Raw genomic sequence first — 20,285 nt, 5'->3', positions numbered from 1 at the left:
TGTTACTATTGTGTTAGAAACGGACCCTTACTCACAGTGGTTTCTTTATTGAGGTCCTTGAGAAAGTTGTGTGTGATGACTGTTTTGGAGGTGCCAGATTCCCCGACCAGCAGCGCAGGGCGTTTAATCTTGACCATCTGCTCGAGAAGCCACGTGATCCGCAAAGTATCCACTGTGGGAACTATTTGAGCAGATGAAAGAAACATACAAAAAACGTAATGACCAGCTGCAAAATGTATCACCAGCTAATTTTGCAAACATAGAGCAGCACGTGAGTCACAGCACTCACCAAGAATGTCGCCGAATCTGACTTCGGGCCTGGGCATGTACTGGGGCACTCGATTGGCCCAGCTCACCCAATGTTTGCTTTCTTCATCAAAATGGAAATCATAGAGCGTAGGGCACTGACCTAACAGAGCAACAGCAACATTCATATGGATTGTGAAGCATCACAAACACGTGACTACAATCGAAGTGGTTTCATTACTGTCAACAGAATAATAAAATTAAACTTTTCAAGACATATCACCAGGTAACATAAAATGGCATTTGTAAACATATTTTTCTAAATTCATTAAGAAATATATTTAACTATGTAACGTGATATAAAGGTCATCAAGATGAACATGAGTCATGAGGCATTGTATTACCAGGAAGTTCATCAGGTCCTACCACTCTGCCTTGCTCAGACACTAGGCGCATGCCTGAGATTTTTTTCACTAATTTGTCAAATCTGATTCTGTCTTCCTCTAGAAGAGTTGCTCCAAGGGAGCAAAAGAGAGCCTCTAGAAAATAACACTCGAGCATTGAGCTGTCTTCTCCAGCCAACTCCAGCAGTGCATCCAGCATCATGCACAGTTGCACAACCTGGGTAGAGATTTATAGCGCAGTGTGGCACATCATCATATTCCAATGCTTTGACATTTAACACCCGATATTCCTAGCCTGTGACCTCCAGGGATGCAGGTATTGGGAAATGTTAAGTTGTTTTTGAGTTTGGAACAATAGTTACATTTTTAAAAGTCTATCATTCGAAGTGAACCAATATTTTTGGACACCCCACATCAGGTGATACAGTTAAAAAAAATATTGCAATGATTAGTTGTTAAATTAACAATTTAAGAAACTTGGTCTTTCTTAGAATATTGTTGCTCTCTGCCAGGCGGCACACCTACCATGTTCAGGTCCGTCTGGGGCACCATGGTTTTGGGCTTGACTTCCTGGGTCCCGTTCACAATTCCTTCCACGATCATTTGCATACACAATGGGACGTACTTGAGAAATAACACCTCCAGGCTCTCTTGTATTTTCTGCAGAAAGCGAGTTCCATTTGTTATTTCGTCCATTGTCTTGGACAACCAAGAAAAAACTCATGTCACACCAAACACGTGTAATACATACACCCACCTGATGCCACTTTTTAAGCCACTTTTTCCAGTAGGGTAAATGCTGTAGGTTTTTGGGGTCAACGTACACCACTCCACACCGCGACACTGTAGAAGGTGACGAATAATCTAGATTCCCAACCTAAAGCAGGGCAACGCAGGGACACACAATATAAACACAGAACCTATTTTGTGAACGTATGACAAAGTCATGTGTTTAAGAAACAAGATCAAATTCCCCTTGCCAGAGTGTGAATGGTAAAATCACAGTGCAAAAGTATTAGGTGTGGTGTCATAACTTTGGAATTCCCTCTCATCAGAAAATAAATAATTTGCACTGTTCCAGTCTTTAAACTGCACTTAGAGACAGATAATTTAATTAGACACATCCTTCCAATGCACACGTAAACAGACCCATAACATTGGGTGTTTAAACTTTATGGTAAAACAAAACATAATACCTTAAATGAGTTGGTGTATTGTGTAGAGGTAAAACATACATGGGACATCCACATTCAGGGCAATAATTTGAAGCCTGGCAGTAGCAGTATAGTAAGTAAATGTGTGATCTGTGTGTAATTGGACTGTTGTGCCTTAACATCTGTGGGTTTTATCTGGTAACTCTAGTTTTCTCCAAAACAAAACACTCAGGGATTTAGGCAAACATGGGAATAAACGACTGCCCTGAAAAAACTCTTCAAACTCAATGAAACATATCGTGACCAAAAAACGAATTTAATTACATTAAATGCATTTCCAGTGGGTGGATGTGCACGCATCATGAAACTAATTACAATAAACAAAATACAAAAACACTGACTTCCAGAAGCATGGCACAATACGGCTGAAGGTGAATGCGTTCGCCGTTAGCAAGCGTGAGCAGCTTGTTGTCGTCCATCACAGAGTTCATGTTTTCCACCCATAGGGGATCCACGTCACCATCAAACAAAATGTACCTGCCACAAGGTTAAATAACATCAGCATGTTTTACTGTCTCCAAAATTAAGTGGCCACTGACATGCGGGATTTCTACAACTGACTCAAGGTCATTAACAGAGCTTTGCAACCACCACATTACTCTCTTGAGCAGAAAATGTCCTTGATTGAAATAAATCGAAGATCTCGACACTTTGGCAGTGGCCTTTTTGTCTCAAAAATGTATCGGATGCAAAGATTTCACACAAACACAATTTCAAATTTTGCAATGACAAGTTTCAAAAAGCCAAGAGCATCAAGCTTCGATATTCAAATCTAAATCTTTACAGGATTAACTGCCCTGGAAACAGTACAATATATCACAGGCTGAAGATATCACAAAACCCTGTTTTTATCAGTTATATGCCAATGCTATCAATGATGATGGTGAAAAAAGTATATTTAATCTGTACATGTACACCCAAGCTCATAAGTCATCAACTTCCTTGTCATGCTCTCTTTTCAAGCGGAGACTTTGCGGGCATAGTGACCTGCGTTCCTGCCTGTCCGTAGGCTTGTTGATATTCCGGAAGATGCTCGAGAGGATACCATCGGTCCATTGCTGCGTGCCAGGATCCAGAACACCATACAACTCGATCACGCTCATTGCCTTTGGGTTCAGTGTGTACAGCCTTGTGAACAGGCCAAGTCTGTACACATACGCAGGAGACAGCATTCCATTAACTCCAGAGAGAAACAGAGTAAAGAGTAGAGTTGTCATGAATAAATTAATCGACAATGCTTAAGGTCAAGATGCTTGCATAAAATTTTGTGTTTAAGAATTAATTTGTGTACTTTGTGTGACATGATCACAATGTAAAATTTCCTTGCTACAAGCGTCTCATAATTTGTGAGTGTGGCACTTTTGAGACACAAATGCTGACCTGGTCTGTGCTTGGCACAGGGTGTTGATGACCACAGATTTCCCACCACCAGTAGGGCCTACCACTACAGAGGTGTGGCGAGTCATCATGGTTTCATACAATTGCACCACCTTGTCCACCTGCATGGCCGACAATCAAAACCTCTTTAAATCAAAACTGTAAATATATTGTACACATGACTCCACAACAATTTTTTCAAATAAATAATACTGTAATGGAACAATTTTCATGAGGCCCTTTTGCACCATGACACAAGCTCCCATTGCCACATGCCTTCCCTTAATATACAAATCATATCCACGCATCTGCAACTATTGATAGGGATTATGTATGATTACAATTGGGGAGGATATCAGGATAATGTCTGAATAATTTTTTTATAAATAACATTCAATATGCAAATGCTTTAAATTTACAATAGAATGTTTATATTTTATAGGCACGTTGTAGAAACCGACATTGGCGGATAAAAAAAAAACCTGTGATGTCATATTTTATAAGATAAATCTGCTGTGTCAGTGTTGTGGTCCAAATATTGCCAAAATCGGTGTACACTAGCAAAGGCTGGTCAGAAATAATTTTCTTGCAAAGTCAGCCATGAGGTGGCTCATCATACAATTTTGACTTGTACAAAGAGGCCCCAATGAATCTTCAAAATACTTTTTTCCAGGAGGATGCTTGTTAAGGTCCACTTCTTATAATATACCACTAATCACGTAGGGGGAAACAACACAATGATCTACCACTTCGTCGTTTATGTCTCATGGTGATGTCATGCTAAGCCATTGGTGGGGGGGGGGTATTTAATCCAGAGTACATTCCAGAACTTTCATTATTGGGTGGAATTTGTTTAAAATGTCAATTTCTACCTCCTGACTTCACATAACTGGAGTTTGCCCCATATGCCAATATCAACCCAGTGAGTTGCAAAACTTTTTTGAGGGGTCTTGAGCCCTGATTGTTGAGCACTACAACCATCAGAACCTGGGCAGGAAGAACCAAGTAGCCCTTTTCTTGCAGTGTCTCCTCCACGGCCTTGACAAAGCTAGGATACGACACGCGCTGGCATTCGAGGCCTGGGAAGAGGTCGGAGATGAGGCCCAAGAAGAGAGGCACGTCCTCAAACACAAACTTGGGCAGGTTCATGTCTCGTAGGGCCCGCATCAGCACCACGTCCTGGCTCACCAACATTCAGTCAAGTTTACATGTGAGGTCTTTGTTTTGATATAATCTGATAAATAATAGTTATGATTAACTTTTGAAAAGATGCATGCGAGTTCATCAAAAGGTGTTGTCAACTGGACATTAAAGAGGTAGGCAGAGTTTATATTCCATCACACAACATTGACTAACGCAGTAAAACAGAGTTCAAAAAACTAACACTAAAATCACTCTAGTCACCTCGCTGAGGTACGGTTCCTCTCGCTTAAGATCACCGGCCATCATCAAGACAGACTTGAGAGTTCGTAGCCCAAAGTCATAGTGACTCTGTTTCGAAAGCTGGTCCCGTGCCAGTTTGTAAAGCGTGGTCATCTTCTTGGCAAGAGTCTGGACAAGAACATTTTAAAATATTAATGAAAGAATGTAGGTATGTTTTGAATATCACATGCTGCTGCCATGTATGACATTGTTACGGAAATACAAAAAACAATGTACATAATTAGCTTATTGATACCCATTTAGGCCACCTACAGTAGACCACACCTGTAATATAGCACTTTGGAGACTGAGTCAGTGGATTGTGCAGGAATCATCCTCAAAGCAGAGCTATGAGGTGAATGGTAGAAAATGGTACAGCAATTGTAATGCTGACCCGTTTGCCCAAACTACTGAGAATTATCCATTTACAATAATCGCTTTTATTCCCTCTTGTTAGTCACGTAAATATCCACAGACACAATAGTCAACAAATAACTAGGTGTATAACAGAACTGAAAAAAGAGTATTGGGAGTTTAAGTTTTTCTTGCCAAGGAAATTATCATTGGCAACATCAGCCACAGCCCTTGATTGTACCTTGATGTTCAGTAACTTTTTGCTTAAAAAACACAAATACCTTTGCCATGAGGAACCCTTCTGAGAAGAGCATTATTTCACAGATGAGCTGCAAGTCTGGCGCAACGACCATGACTGGTCGGAATAAAGTCTTGATAGACTCGGGCAGCTCAGTGCGGCCAGCATAGCCCAGGTTCATGGTGATGAAGATGCCCATCTTTGCATCCAGTGAAATCGCACTGCCCTCAAACTGACAAAACAAAGACAAAGATCCCCCGTATAGCCTTAACAGATTGCTGGGGCAATTGCTGTTAGCGAGCACCTATGAAGGCCGGCACGGCACGCAAGGGGGTGGGTGGACAGCACCACGCCTGGTCGCCTTGTCTCTCCAGTGGTGATGTTTACATACCACACTGGGTACTCATTTGAGGCTGAGTCGACCTAGGAGAGGCCCAGGACCAGTTCAGATAATCGTCACTGGTTTCGGCCATGAGCAGGAATCGAACTCGGGCTGCTGGGTTCATAGTGCAGGACTCTTAACCGCTACACTACCACTCCCCACAAACTGAACACACACACACACGCTTATATATAAAATTATGCTAGGGTGCAATACATGATGTGAATAGTTCAATGTCTATTTTGAATTTGCTATTAAAGTTTAGGAGTTGCAAACTCTAATCACAGCACAACCCAGAAAATTACATTTTATAATGCAATTTGCCAATGGTGAAACATTATTCATGAAGGATGCTGTGTGTTCTGGCTCTGTGGCGTTATCCTTTAAGGATAATGACGTATGCTATGTGATGGCAGCTTTAATTTTAGATGTAATTCAAAAAAACTGCTTGATTTTTTTCAAACTTCTGTATTTTTGTGAATGTGCCAAAAATGTGGCTTATCACTAAAGATGACACGTACTATGTTGCCTGTCATTGCTGTTGCAGCCTACCTGGAATTTAGTGAGATGGTTGATGAGTGCATTTCGAATGGTTTGAATCTGGGACGAAACGACAGATAGCACGGAAGCATCGATGCGGTTGAACTCATCAAAGCAGCCCCAGGCACCGCATTGGGCCAGTCCGGAAAAGATCTTTCCTATAGCCTAGAGCAGAAACATCAAAACAATGACATGAACTTTGTTTTCTTAATTTAAACATGGTGACCCAACACATATAATTTTCAGCAAAACATTAGGTGGCCTTAATTGTACTGTGTAGTGGCAACAACCTATAATACAGCCACCTGGGAGTGGAGTTGATCAATGTAAACTGGAATCCCCATAAGACCAGTATGGTAATAATGTTGTATCCGTAGGAGGCAACACATCAAGAAGGTTTCCGGTGTGCTGTGTCGAATTCTTTGTAAAGTGGAGATTTACAAGTACTTGAGCTGGTTTTTCCCACAAGCAAAACATATCGCAACATTTCCCCAACATGCCACAGAGGACAATACTAATAGTTATTATACTTTCCTGTGCCAATAAAGAATGTTTTTTACACTGTAAAATGTTTTCTTGATTCAGGGAGAATAAGTGTAACAGCATTTGAAAAACAGTGCAATTTTAAATAAAATGGATATTTTAGTTTTTAATTTGAATAGAAAAAAATGGATATGAACCTTATGGCAGGACCCCGGGGTCCCATAAGCCCCCGGCTATCACGTAAACTGCGTTGAGACGTCAATTTATGTCTGTTGAAGGCGAACAATATGGCAATCTATACCTCTCGATGAGCTCTACACGTTGCGCTAATCAAAGTTTAGAAGTTTCGTTTCTTCTGCGCATTCGTCCTCGCTGCGCTTGGACATGACAAAAAAATTATCCGCGCCAGGTGGGTCGCGGCGTTTATGTGTGTGGTGGGACGGAGTCGCCAAAAATAAATACATTTATTACGATATTGACTTCCGTTTATTCTGGACCCCGGGGTCCCGCCATGAGGTTCATATGTCTGATTGCAGGACCTTGTAATCCATGCCCTCGCCACAGTTGGTAACCATGCAGAGCAGTCCCAGGGCTTTCGCGAGGTCTTTAGTCGTCTCCGTTTTGCCCGTCCCAGCAGGTCCAGCAGGTGCCCCACCCAGGAAAATTGTCAGGGCCTGGGCAAAGTTGCTTCATCATCAACATTTTTTAAATTACAAATATAATTAATACATCCTGATCAACAAACAATATATAATACATTGTTTTGGGCAATTAGCATCCTTCAAAGTAGAAGGAAAAGCGTATAATAAGTAAAACATGTATACACAATGCTATTGGTGAAAATAGTGTAGTGACATAAGACGTCACTACTGTCGGCCCGTACGAGGGCTAGGAGACCCAGGGGGTAGCCTGGGGGGTCGTGTGGTGGAGGATCCGGACCTTCCCGGATGTTCAGGAAGGGAGGCGTGGCCTGGGGAGAGCCGGCCACGCCGGAGCGGTTATAAGCGGAGTGTGAACGCAGAGCGGGGCTGTTCAACCCCGAAGTGAAGACGCCATCATCGGTCCTCAAGTCCCGGGTCGTCGTCCGTGACCAGGCAGCCCGTTGCCTGCCTTGGCCACGCTCTATAGTGTTCCAGAGTGTTAGTGAGTTGAGGAAGGTGGTCACCACCTTATGTACAGTGTTATATTACTTACCGTTCTAATAAATGTGTGTGTGCACCTAATTCGAACCCACTACATTTGGTGTCGGAAGTGGCCGTCGAACCTTGGCTGCTTAAATTCAAGAAGCTGGAACCCTTCACGGGCGTGGTGCAAAAGCCGGCAGCGGAGTGCAAGACCCAACCGGAGGAGCGGATGGACGGCGAGGGCTGCACCAGAGCTCTCCCTAAGACGGTGATGTGCCCCGAGGGGAGGGCGACTGCAGCCTGCACGGGAGGAGGCTGTGGGCCCAGACTGGCTCCCATCGATGGAGAGCTGGGGCGACGTCGCCGGCCGACTCGACCAGCTGCTGGTGTCGAGGGAGCGGCCGGGTGTGGGTGAGTCGATGGCGGAGCTGCAGGGGGACGCGGCCGCCGTCGGGTCGCTGCGGTGTTCCCGCCATTCCCGCGGCTGCGACGTTCCCGCCATTTTTGCGGTGGCAGTGTTCCCGCCATTTTGCGCATGGCAGCGACTCGGCCGTCGACCGCTATTGTCGCTGCTGGAACCCGGCGACTGCGAGCGGGGTGTGCCTCCCTCGTCGTAATTGAAGAGGTGTGCTCCGACGTCTGGAGCCTGGGGAGCTGCCTGCTTCGTACTGGTGGGATGAGCCGACACGCAGGAGAGCGCACCGCCACTGCGCGATGGGCCTGCTGCTTGTGGGGGGTGCAAGCCGCGTCGTTGGTGTGACAGGCACAGCGGGACATTGCTTCGAGGGACTTTGCAACGTCGGCCGTCAAGTGTTGTGTTCTTCGCTGACATTCATTTTGGAAATTTTTGGAGGTGTTATATTGTTGTTACAGTGTTGTTATGTTGTGGCTATAGGAATGTTAGCTTGGGGGTTTAGTGTTATGATGTGTTGCTATTTTTTAAAATGTTTTTTGCTGCCTGTCGTGGGGGTCATCTAGATTGTTTTGTTTCTTTTTATAAGGGAACGTTGACAGCCGAGACGGCTGATTTTGCTTCACAGGGGGGGGGGGGGGTGATGTAGAGGAGTAGTGGGATGACGTCATGTCATCTGTCGAGTGGGATGACGTGATGTGATCACGTCATGTCATCGAAAGCGGCGGGGTACTTAAGGGGAACCCCGGGACGATGGCGGGGTCGCCGTGGGGAGAGTGAGGGGGTCGCCGTAGGAGAGTGAGAGAAAGGGGAACGAGAGCCTGCGTGGAAGACATCCCAGCCGCCGAAGAAGGGCTAGAGATGTAGAGGTCTCACCTCGTCGCCGGGCGGTGATGGGTGAGCCCCCGCCCGGGGCAGACAAGGTGATAGACATAGGGGAAGCCGTACCAGGGCGTAGATAGCTGAGGAATGTCCGCGTAAAGGACAGAGTTCTGACGTGTGTAAGCGTCGAGTATAGAGAGTGGAAACAGAGTGTATAAGAGTGTGTAACAGGTTGTGAATAAACGGCAAGCAGCCCGATGTAACAATCATCGTCTCCGTCTTCCTCTACAAGTCTCCTGGGTGTCAAGAGTTACTACTAGTAGTAGAGCAGATCTGTCAAGAGTTACTACTAGTAGTAACTCTTGACAGATCTGCTCTTCACCTGAGTGCGGTTGCTTGCGTTGTGGCCGAAACGTCGTGAGAATTGTATTTTATTATGTTTTCTCTTTATTATTTTATTATTTCCCTTCTACGTGACTTTACCGAAAGAACCAAGAAGAATAATAGTATAGCATTTTAGGTGTGTGCTGAAACACCACTGACAGTGCATTCCTTTTAATTTATCTAGCAACTGTCCAGTGATAATGGACTTTATACAAAGGGAAAGCAGGAGGTGACCAGATAGCTCAAAAGGCCAGAGTGCTGAGCTGGCATCATTGAATTCCCGGGTTAAAAAATCTAGGAAACTAAGTTCTCACGTGTACTGGGTTGACAAAAAAAATCCATTATATAAAATTTGGTTCTACACTTAATCTGGCTAAATAACAGATATACAAATATATGTTTGACTGTCATGCGAAGAACATTACTCAGTCGAAAGTGACCTTGTGGAAAAGAGGTAGCTTTGCTTCTGTGGGCTGTTCTCTAACATGAATGGTTGCATTGCTTTTTCCAAAACCTGAATAGATACTTCTTCACGTGACACTGATGGCACAATCAGGATAACACTGCGAAAACGAGATTATAAAATCAGGAAAAATAATGAAAAAACACTAACTTGCGTTAGCGTGAGGTAGACGCGGTCCGTGAGCGGCGTGATCACCAGACGACCATTCAGCCCCATGTACTCGTAGCCGTAGCCAAACGTGCCTGTGCACTGTCGCACGGTCAACTCGTCCGGAACGCAGTCCCAGTAAAACCTCAGCTGACTCTCCCATGCAAACTCGTTCACATCCACAATACTGCCAATGGGGCGGGAAATACAGTGTGGTGTTGTGAGCAACTTTGTGTAATGCCCAAATGTTAAAGCCAGAAGTACTTTTTGTTATTGTCTATTTATTAATCTACTGATGAGCCCTAACATTGTGAAACCAATTCAGTGTTTGTGCGCATAAACAATGCTGCTGGTAAACATACGTCTGGAAGGCCACTTTGACAAAAGGCTAATGGATGTTTTAGATTTATGTGGCGAAAAAAACATAAGGTTATTTTATTCCAGAGAATACTCCACTATGGTACTCGGTGAAGTTGTATCGGCCTACGATGAAGCATTGATTAATCTATTAAAATCACTTCTTATGTTTGTAATACAGTACATGCATTAAAATTGCATGTAAAAATGCATACATTTTTATTCATTTATATATTTAAAATGTAATTCATTCACGTTATGTCTACAGCGTGCAATGCACCATACAGTTAAAAAGGAGTTGATTTCTGAATCTAATCAATCATGACCCAGAATTGTGACAATTCATCAAATCATGAGGTGGGAGAATCATTACAACCCTAGAAGCATATATTTCACAAAAGTGTCCAGAACACATGAGATATGAAGGGTCTATCACCAAACCTAGGATTGTCTGGGTGAATTTAATACATTGTTTAACATAACTATTACAAAAAAATAAGTTTGGCTCGCTGATAAAGAAAGCTGCTAAAGATCGTCCGGCATGGCGTGGGCTTGTTGTGGCCACAGGGAGCGAAGTGGAGTAAGTAAGCTGGCTCACGTTGAAAAACACACACATACCCTGAACATACACATATCCACCTTGGCGCACTCGCCGTGTAGAAGGTTTGGCGATCCTGCATTGACATGCTAATTTTTATTCAATGGGTCTTTCGGTAAAGCCATGTAGATAGAAAAATAATAAAAATATCACAACGTTTCGATCGCAACACAAGCAATCGTCTTCAGGTGTGTAATCCTCTCCTACCTGAAGACGATTGCTTGTGTTGCGATCGAAACGTCGTGATATTTTAAAAAAATTTCTATCTACGTGGCTTCAAGTTAAAGTTCATTTATTAGGTATAGCCCTGTGAGCCATTCGGCTTGACTGAAAGACCCATAGAATATGTATACCTGCAGTCACAAAAGCTTTAAGTCATGCTAATTTTTGCCTGGCAGCCCTCTGATTGGTGGAAAGCCCACCACCGTCGCAGTCGCTGCCCACCACTTGCATTGGCATTGGCTGCTGACATTTGGGCTATGCCAATTTCACACCTTTATAAGCAGTTGTCTTTAGAAGCTAACCCCCCTTTTTCCTGAAGACGACCGCTTGTGTTGCGATCGAAACGTCGATATTTTTTGTTATTTTTTTCTGTCTACGTGGCTTTACCCAAAGAATACATCTCAGCCATTTAAACTTGCAGTATTGCTCATCTAGGCCGCTGTACATGAGCTGTATCGTTCAGTTTCGTTCCGACAAACGGGGCACTACTTTTTATTTTGCTCAATATGTTCAACGTTAATGAAAGGTATCCAAGCAAAAAGTTCTCCACGCATTATCCTGCAGTTAATGAGAAAAGTGTAATTTATTGGCGCACTATATTGACTGCGTATTGAGCAGAGGTGGGACAAAGTCATTGTTATGCAAGTCCAAGTCGAGTCGCAAGTCATCAAATTCATGACTCGAGTCTGACTCGAGTCCAAGTCACATGACTCGAGTCCACATCTCATAGGTGGGACAAAGTCATTGTTATGCAAGTCCAAGTCGAGTCGCAAGTCATCAAATTCATGACTCGAGTCTGACTCGAGTCCAAGTCACATGACTCGAGTCCACACCTCTGGTATTGAGACATATAAAACTGTTGAGCTAGATTTTCAACCAATCAGCATCGAAAATGTAAGTAGGTCAGAGCCAAAATCAAGCCAATATCACTATGCACATGTAAACATGGAGGACGTAAGCAGTGCAGCTTCATCTGATAGCGGCGATCAAGGTCGATTAAGGTGAGTTCCACACAGCCATGTCCTTTATGGCAGTGATAGGCAAACGTTTCAAAGAAGCAGGACTACAGGATATGCTGATTGAATCAAATGTGGTAGCTGTTGGTTCAATAAATGGAGTCATTAGTGGACATCACTACAACCGTAGCATTCGTGCACACAAACTCCTATTTGAGGCAATGCATATCTTGCGGTTGAGGTCATTCTTCAGTCCCTTCCTGAGCAACAGCACACTCGTTACATATCAGCCATGAAAGATCTAGTACGAGAGTACAAGTCTGAGGCAGGATTTTCATCTAACTCAGTGTCTGACATATTATCAGATATGCTGTCCTGCTATGATAGATATGTACATGAGATGAACTCTGCTAATCCCACCTTTGGACTTTGGAGCTCATACATTGAAATGGTTCAACTGTTACTGAGTTTCATTAGAGCAACCAGAGACTCTGACTGGAGCCTTCACTTAGCAACAGTGAGACGTATGCTGGCATGGTATTTTGCATATGACCGCCAAAATTATGCAAGGTACCTATCAGCATATTGGGTCGAGATGATCAATCTTCCAAAGACTCATCCACACTGCTATGAAGAAGTTACTGCAAAAGGAAACTGGACAGTACAGCGTAAGGATGCTAACAGGTTCTCATCCATAGCTTGTGACCAAGCAATAGAACAAACCTGCAACCGTTATTCAAAGACCAAAGGCGGCATAACTGGGATAACATTGAACAGAGGTGCCATCCAGCGATGGATACTGTCTCATCCTGAACGTTCTGCAATCACAAGGCAGTGTGAAATGATGGCTGGAATGCAACATGAAGAGAGGGGTCATAAAGAGTTGGATGCAACAAGAATTGCAAAAGACAATGCTGCTGTTATATCTTTGGTTTCAGTGGTTGAGTCTATGATCAATCCCTTCCTGCCTCGTGAAGATCTTGTATGTGTTAGCTCTGGTGTTGTTGCTACAAAGACTGTCAGAGATGACATACAAAGTGCTTGTGATAAAGGTGAAACAGCTCTGAAAAATTTCATCCAAGATCGAGTCCAGTCATCAAAAACAGACTTCTCTCCAATAAAGTCCTTGAAGCTCACTACGTTTGGGGATCAAATGAAGAAATCATCCAAGACAAAAGATGGAAATCAAGTCATTCTAAAAAATGACAGGAGACTCTTTGCACGACTGTTAGTGATAAGTCAATCCCGGTCTGTAAACTTGAAAGAGATTCTGACATATTCACTTGGCAATATCTCATCCCCGCTAGCAAGCAAGCACTGATGGTTCATTAGCCAAAACAAATAAGGCTGCTCTTCTAGCTTGTTTAGAATCAAAGAACAAGGACTGTCATGTGAACAAGACTGTTGGTGATAATGGTGCCCTATTGATAGATGGCATGGCATTGATCAGGAGTCTCAAGAATATACCAAACACATTCGGTGAGCTTGCTGATGATCTTCTTCAACTTATGATTAAGATGGGTAGAAAGTCCAGTTGTCCAAGGGTCGATTTTGTCATTGATCGCTACCCGGCAGTGAGCATCAAAAATGCTGAACGATCAAGACGTGCTGTTGCTGGACAACAATTACTGCAAATATACAGCATCAAGCAGAAGACTCCAAGTCAGTGGACCAAGTTTCTAGCCAGTGGTGAAAATAAAGAAGCCTTGACAGACTTTCTCTTTGAGACATGGAGAACTGTGGCTTTACAAGCAGCTGGAAAAGACATAGCTATCTTTGTGGCACACAGAAATGTATGTCATCAACTCACTCTTAAAGATGGCATTATGTCTGTCAAAGAGGTAGAATCTTTGACTTGCGACCATGAAGAAGCTGACACGAGGCTCCTACTTCATGCAAAACATGCCTGGAGTGAACTTTATAATAAGAAAATCATCCAGAGTCCTGACACTGATGTTGCTATCATTTCACTTTCAATAATGTCTAAGCTTCCCTCAGCAAAGATGTACTTTCTGACAGGAACAAAAGACAGGCAAAGAATGTTAGATCTCCAGGCTATTGGTTCTGCTTTGGGTCCTTCACTAACAGAGGCACTGATAGGACTACACACATTCACTGGCTGTGACTCATCTAGTTCATTTTATGGGAAAGGAAAAGAGAAACCACTAAATATAGTGTCTGGAAATGCAGAGTACATCAGTGCATTTGTTGCTCTTGGGAGGCAATTTGAAATGGACAGCACCACATTTGTGACCATAGAACGTTTTGTGTGTGAGCTGTACGGAGAAAAGGTATCAGATGTTAATTTGGCCAGATACAATAGGTTCTGTGTCCAGGCCTCTTCCGAACAGGCATTACCTCCAACAAAAGATGCACTTACAGAGCACTTCAAGCGTGCTAACTACCAAGCTGCAATCCACAGGAGATCATTGGATCCTTTTATAAATGCTCCCAGTCCAAACGGCTTTGGATGGATTGTCAAGGATGGTGATCTCATCATATCATGGATGACTTAAGATCCAGCTCCTCAACAGATTTTGGGGTCACTCCACTGTGGGTGTAAGTCTGGTACTTGTACAGGTGGAAGGTGCTCATGCCACAAGGCTGGCCTGGCCTGCACTGACCTATGTAAATGTGTTCATTGTGACAATGTGAGATTAACTGAGGATATTGTTTCATGTGAATCTGATAGTGAGGACAGTGATCTTGATATTTAGTGATGTGTATATGATAATAAAATTAATATAGGACATATATATTTAATATAAATCAATCAAAATTAAATCTTGTTTACAATAATCATTCCTGTGAATATGTACATGTAGTGCAGTTACTGCTCGTGTATGCGAATTGACAATTCACCATTAAATGTGTTATTTTGAAAAGTGTTTTTTTATATATTATATTTTGGCTTAATTCTATTTGTTATTCAGATTTTACCTCAAATATTACCTTTGAATTGGAACAACATAATGAGAAGTAATTGGGATGTTAATGCTACAGTAGAAGTTTTATTGATAATCTTATCATGTTTACTGTGCATAGATAGCAACTTCAGGTATATCACACATTTCAAACTGGTTTATTTTGTACTTCAAGTGGTAATTCTGCATTTTTGGGTTTATATGATAAACAGGTTTGAAAGTGCAAAATTCCCTATGGTTTCCCTTTTTTCAAAATGGGCACCTTTAGCATCATTTTTCTCAAAAACTGCAAGGTTGTGTGCGGAGAACTTTTTCCTAAGGAATCTCTATATATTTCTGATGTTAATTATAAAAAAAGTAGGTAGTGCCCCACTTGGTGGAACGAAACCCTATTTCTAGGCCTCTTTTAGGCTACCGATAGCGGCCTAATCGGCATGAGTGAAGAATGGTTTGTACAACTATGCAAAGATTCATATGAACTGACCTGTGGCACATAAATCAATAAAAGTCAGTAAAAGCTGTGACGCACCTGTCCCTTACGAGGATGTCCACAATATCACGGGCATGCACGTCGATGATGAGTGCGGTGTTGTACTTCTTGCGGTTGTTGCCACTGAGAGGCTGAGAGCTTCTGGAAACCAGCTCATTGATCTGACGGTGCAGCTTAGTGGAATAGCTCTTCATAGCCAGCTTTTGGCCTTTGCCAATCTGACAGAACATATCTTCCACCTCCCAGGTCCACCAAACCTGGGTTGCAGCCAGCACCACCATGCCCTGAAGTGGAAGCATCCAGTCCACTCTGCAAGCACCAGGAAATGCAACACACTGATTGCAAAATACTGAAGACCCAATTTATTTGACTTTTTTGGCCATCATTCTGCGTTGTTATGGTATATTGGCCCGATTCTGCCAATTGAAAGTTATGAAGGGACATTACCTACAGTAGTGGACCATATTTTGCCAAGCCTCAGTCCACAAGGTGGATATGATGGAGTTGGGTGGAGCTACGAGGAGCCCCAAAATTGGAAAATTTCACTGGGGTGAAAGGAATGTTTGGTCATAAAAATGTCAGGTTGAATATCTGTAGGCAGAGACCACTGACTGGGCAGACATTTAAGGTAGTTATGGTCGAGAAAATGCAGAGTCTCAATTATTGTGCGTATTATTGTTTTGTGACTTGAAATGTTCCAGTATTGTTAGACAGGTAAGGAAAGAACCATAATCGAGGTTGTAGCAAATAACATGAAACTTGGCCCAGCTACGGTAGAAGAAACATGGATACAACTGAATGTGTATAAAGTTATGGAGCCCTGCACACTTCCTGTAATCTTCATTTTCAGCAAGTGAGAAAATATATTTTGCAACTTATTGTGCGATTTAGCCCGTGGGATTTTAGCTAAAATCGATTTCACCTACGGTGGCAAAAACATTAATGGTATCAATTTCATAATTTGGCTAATATGAATTACCTGCTAACAGTTATTCGACAATATGACAACATAATTCACTTTTTTTTTAAGCAAAATGGCATTGCTAAATCCTTGGCCAAGTCAGCTTGTATCAACAAATGGCATTTCTAGTCTGGATTTGTGTTACTAAGTCCCAATCCTAGAAAGCACACTGTTGGCTGATAAAAATTATGCATTTGCAGGTGGGGGCATCCAGTACCTGCTTTTGTCCTCACAGTATGTGAAGATGGCCTTCTTGGTGATGAACTTATTAGTGGACCGCATCTCATAGAGCACTTTCGTCATCCAGTCCTCCACATAGCCCTCGGCCAACACCGGCCGGCGGAAATTCATCACCTCACCCTCGGCTGACACCATCCCCGTTACCTGTGTCTCAGAATTGCTGTCTGTACAGAAGCTCAAAGATGCGATGTTGTCGTACATCTGCAAGGTACACATGTGGATACAAAAACTGCTCAGCGCTCAAAATACTCATGTGATCAGTGGATGTGGGTCATGACGCCAAGTCGGGATAACATGGATCATGGCATGTCAAAGCTGTGAGAGTTCAGAATCAGAAACTTTATTCATATTGGAGGAATCCGATGAGCTATAAAGCTCTTTTTCAAGATGTCCAGTAGGGGCGGGTCAGAAAGTTACAATAAGAGACAACACATAACACGATAGGAGTTCAAAGCATAGGGAAAATAAGAAAATCACAAAACAATTAAAAATCGAGTATTTTTATTTTACCAGGTAAAGCCCACTGAGCTATTAGCTTCTGTTTCAGAAGCGACCTGGCCAAAAATGATAACCCAACAAAGTGGCTCATCATGTGGAAATGTATAGCAGCTAAATAATCTAAATAATCTTGCTTGTATATGGTCATCATATTACATGTACATATGCATTTACAGCCCTTGTCAAGTCATGAAGAATAGTCTCCCAACATCATATCGTTAATGGAAGTTGTTTTGACCATACTTCACCACATTGGTTAGTAAGAGTTTGGTGAAGGGAACCTCAGCACCAATTTAGATATCGCTTGCTACTGATGTTCACTATGGCTGGGAATCAGACCCAGGTATCTGGGTTGAGTGCACAGTTCGCTAACCACTATGCCACTGCTCCAACTCAAAGTACATATATTACTGAGATACAACCGGGTCAGAAAATAAAGCAACATACATTTTTGCAATGTTTCCCTAGTTTCGCATACAGAAGGCCAGGGTAAATTAACTAATTAAGTTTATTATTTTATTTACTATCTACAGTTGTCCTGTTTCATAAAAAATGTTGATGAAATAAACCAAAGGATGCATTTTGTTGGAACAGTGGTGTAATATTACTACATATGTAGAGACACATAATGTGTGGTCTCTATATATGTAGTAATATAACACCACTGCCCTAACTTGAGTTTTTTATGTGCATTTTTCTCCTTTTTCCTTCCTGTTCGGGGTTTCACAGCCGGGTCGGCTGACTTTTTATAAAGGGGGGGGGGGGGGGGTAGAGACACATAATGTGGTCTCTATGTTGTTGCACCAGCCAAAGGGCTGGAGGGGCGCTGAGCACCGGGAGCCTCCATTGGAGGATGAGAGGACACGTGACCAGGAGCGGGGAGCTAGGGTCGGGACACAAAGAGGGGGCGGGGCCGCGGGCGGCGAGAGGCGGCGGCCAGCGGATAAAGGGGGAGCGCCGGAGAGATTCAGGGCTCGTGTTGGGGGATCGATGCAAGAGGACTCGCGCTTCGCTCTTCAGGGGTCTGCTCTTGGTCGTCGCGTGGAGTTAACTAGAAATCGTGGGTTCTGTAGCGTGTGAGCTACAGACCCGTTCACTAGCTAACTCACACACACATAGTAACCAATATAGGACAGCATAGCCACACTTGACAGATTAGAACCCGGTGATCAGTGAGTTATTTATTAAGAGATGCCTCCGTTGAACAGTGTGTGTGTCTCAGTAATTACACACGCTACACATACATACAACAAAACATATGCGTGTGGCAACATGCACAGAACGACAGAGAAGCTGGTGTACCTTGATCATGTGCTCCTGCACACAGGAGGGGTTGCTGCTACCCAGGATGCTCAGCAGCTCATCATCGGAGATGAAGAAAAAGCGTGGGAATGCATTGCGCTTTGAGTCCAGGTAGTCGTTGAGGCTCTTCTGGCAGTTCTCCAGCCCCTCGCACAGGTTCATCAGTGATGATAACCGATTTGGTGCCAGGCAGCAGTGCTTTATGAGTGGGTCCTTTAGTGTCTCCAACATGATCTACACCAAGGCACAAAATGGGTTTACATGATATGGTCTAACACTTGTCATCAGCGGGTGTCGTCATATTATATTTTTCTTCATGTGTATATGCATGCATGCCTCCATCCTGCCACTTGATGATGGAGATGTTAATAGATGAAAAATATGATAAGAGCTAGAACCGCATATGGCTTGTCCTACACTGGTTGAAATGGCAGGAATGGGCAACTTCAAACATTGACTTGTAAGATCCCACAACCCACGTACATACAAGTGACAGGACTGTAAGTTTGGATTAAAACCAAAACCGTTCGGTACCTTCCTAAACATCTTGTCCATGTTGTCGAAGCATTTGGCTTTCTCTGGTAACTGCGACCTGATATCCGCTCCGGTAAATATACTCTCGAGATATATCCATTTACTTTGTACCACCAGCCACATCTGTATTGAGGAGACATGTAAATGCTTGGCTATGAAGCAAAGCCAGATTTTAACTAACATTACAATGAGCATCCTGTGTGCACCTGCCTTTGATTTATGACACGTGTATCTTCACATGTTTCACTTGTCATGAGTACTTGTATACATATTCTTAACTTCCCTGTGTGTATTCATTTGGGTCACTACAAACCCTGTTGAAATGGGATTCTGTATCAGTATCATTACATTTATAAATAGCACATATTACATTATGCCCTAAACTGGCATAGCTATTGAATGAATATTAGTAAGTTCCAAAATGAGACTACTCTAAGTGTGTGCAAGACTCTGCATGAATGTAGAGATGAAGGAGAAAATGCCAGCATTTTTAACCAACAAAGTTAAGCAAAAGGCATTTCCTATATAACTATTAATTACCCAGTATAATACAAGTGTCCAGAGAAAATCCACAAGTACATAGCATGTCAAAAACATACTGGCTGTTCTATCTCCAATTGTTGAAGGTAGGTGTCTCATGAACTTGACAGAATAACTCCTGTGTGATTTATTAACCCACATCCCAAATATCCAAATTAAAGGCATATATCATAGCTACCGCACATGGAAAATTTCAGAATGAAATATCATGAATGCACATCTGAATAGCACCCGCACCTCTGATTAGTGCAGTTGGCTATGTACGGTGTGAAAGAAGTTCAACATACATAGATACCTACAACAGAATGTCACGACCCAGAAATTTGTGAGTGAATTGAAATACCTCAATGACTTCTCTGATGAGGGACAGGGATTTTTCACAGCTCTGCACAGTGCCAAGGAAGGGACCAATAAAACGGCTGCCGGCCATTCCCTGCAAGATCATGGTTTGGTCGTCAAGCATTTGTACGATCTCAGCTGTGGAGTCCAGCACATGTCCTCGTCCTTCCGTCCCCTTCATGTGCTGTGTAAGTGTAAACTCCATGCTCTTCCATGTATCCTCAATCTCCTTTATGCCCTGCTCACTCAAACGCGTGCATGCAAGTTCCCGCTTAAAACACATTTTTTCAATCTCTTTATTGTCAATCCCAG

The 20,285-nt window shown here is 42.9% G+C and overlaps 1 protein-coding gene across 1 annotated transcript in view; it reads right to left on the bottom strand.

The window, feature by feature from the left end:
• LOC144945446 (dynein axonemal heavy chain 10-like) overlaps nt 1-20,285 on the bottom strand; it is an 86,942-nt gene that overhangs the window by 40,746 nt on the left and 25,911 nt on the right. The window contains exons 23-41 of the mRNA XM_078873962.1: nt 19,978-20,211; nt 19,095-19,217; nt 18,561-18,794; nt 16,738-16,961; nt 15,599-15,868; nt 10,016-10,199; nt 7,200-7,334; nt 6,190-6,342; nt 5,299-5,487; nt 4,646-4,792; nt 4,229-4,420; nt 3,245-3,363; nt 2,852-3,010; nt 2,206-2,341; nt 1,408-1,527; nt 1,176-1,310; nt 651-867; nt 290-409; nt 36-181 (exon numbers count right to left, since the gene is read on the bottom strand). Of these exons, the coding sequence (XP_078730088.1) occupies nt 36-181; nt 290-409; nt 651-867; nt 1,176-1,310; nt 1,408-1,527; nt 2,206-2,341; nt 2,852-3,010; nt 3,245-3,363; nt 4,229-4,420; nt 4,646-4,792; nt 5,299-5,487; nt 6,190-6,342; nt 7,200-7,334; nt 10,016-10,199; nt 15,599-15,868; nt 16,738-16,961; nt 18,561-18,794; nt 19,095-19,217; nt 19,978-20,211 (3,237 nt within the window). The remainder of the gene's footprint in view (nt 1-35; nt 182-289; nt 410-650; nt 868-1,175; nt 1,311-1,407; nt 1,528-2,205; nt 2,342-2,851; nt 3,011-3,244; nt 3,364-4,228; nt 4,421-4,645; nt 4,793-5,298; nt 5,488-6,189; nt 6,343-7,199; nt 7,335-10,015; nt 10,200-15,598; nt 15,869-16,737; nt 16,962-18,560; nt 18,795-19,094; nt 19,218-19,977; nt 20,212-20,285) is intronic.

The sequence above is a fragment of the Lampetra fluviatilis genome, chromosome 37 (genome assembly GCF_964198595.1).
Source record: "Lampetra fluviatilis chromosome 37, kcLamFluv1.1, whole genome shotgun sequence".
Classification (NCBI taxonomy): domain Eukaryota; kingdom Metazoa; phylum Chordata; class Hyperoartia; order Petromyzontiformes; family Petromyzontidae; genus Lampetra; species Lampetra fluviatilis.
Note: the sequence above shows the minus strand (reverse complement) of the source record. Positions and strands in the feature narration are given on the sequence as shown.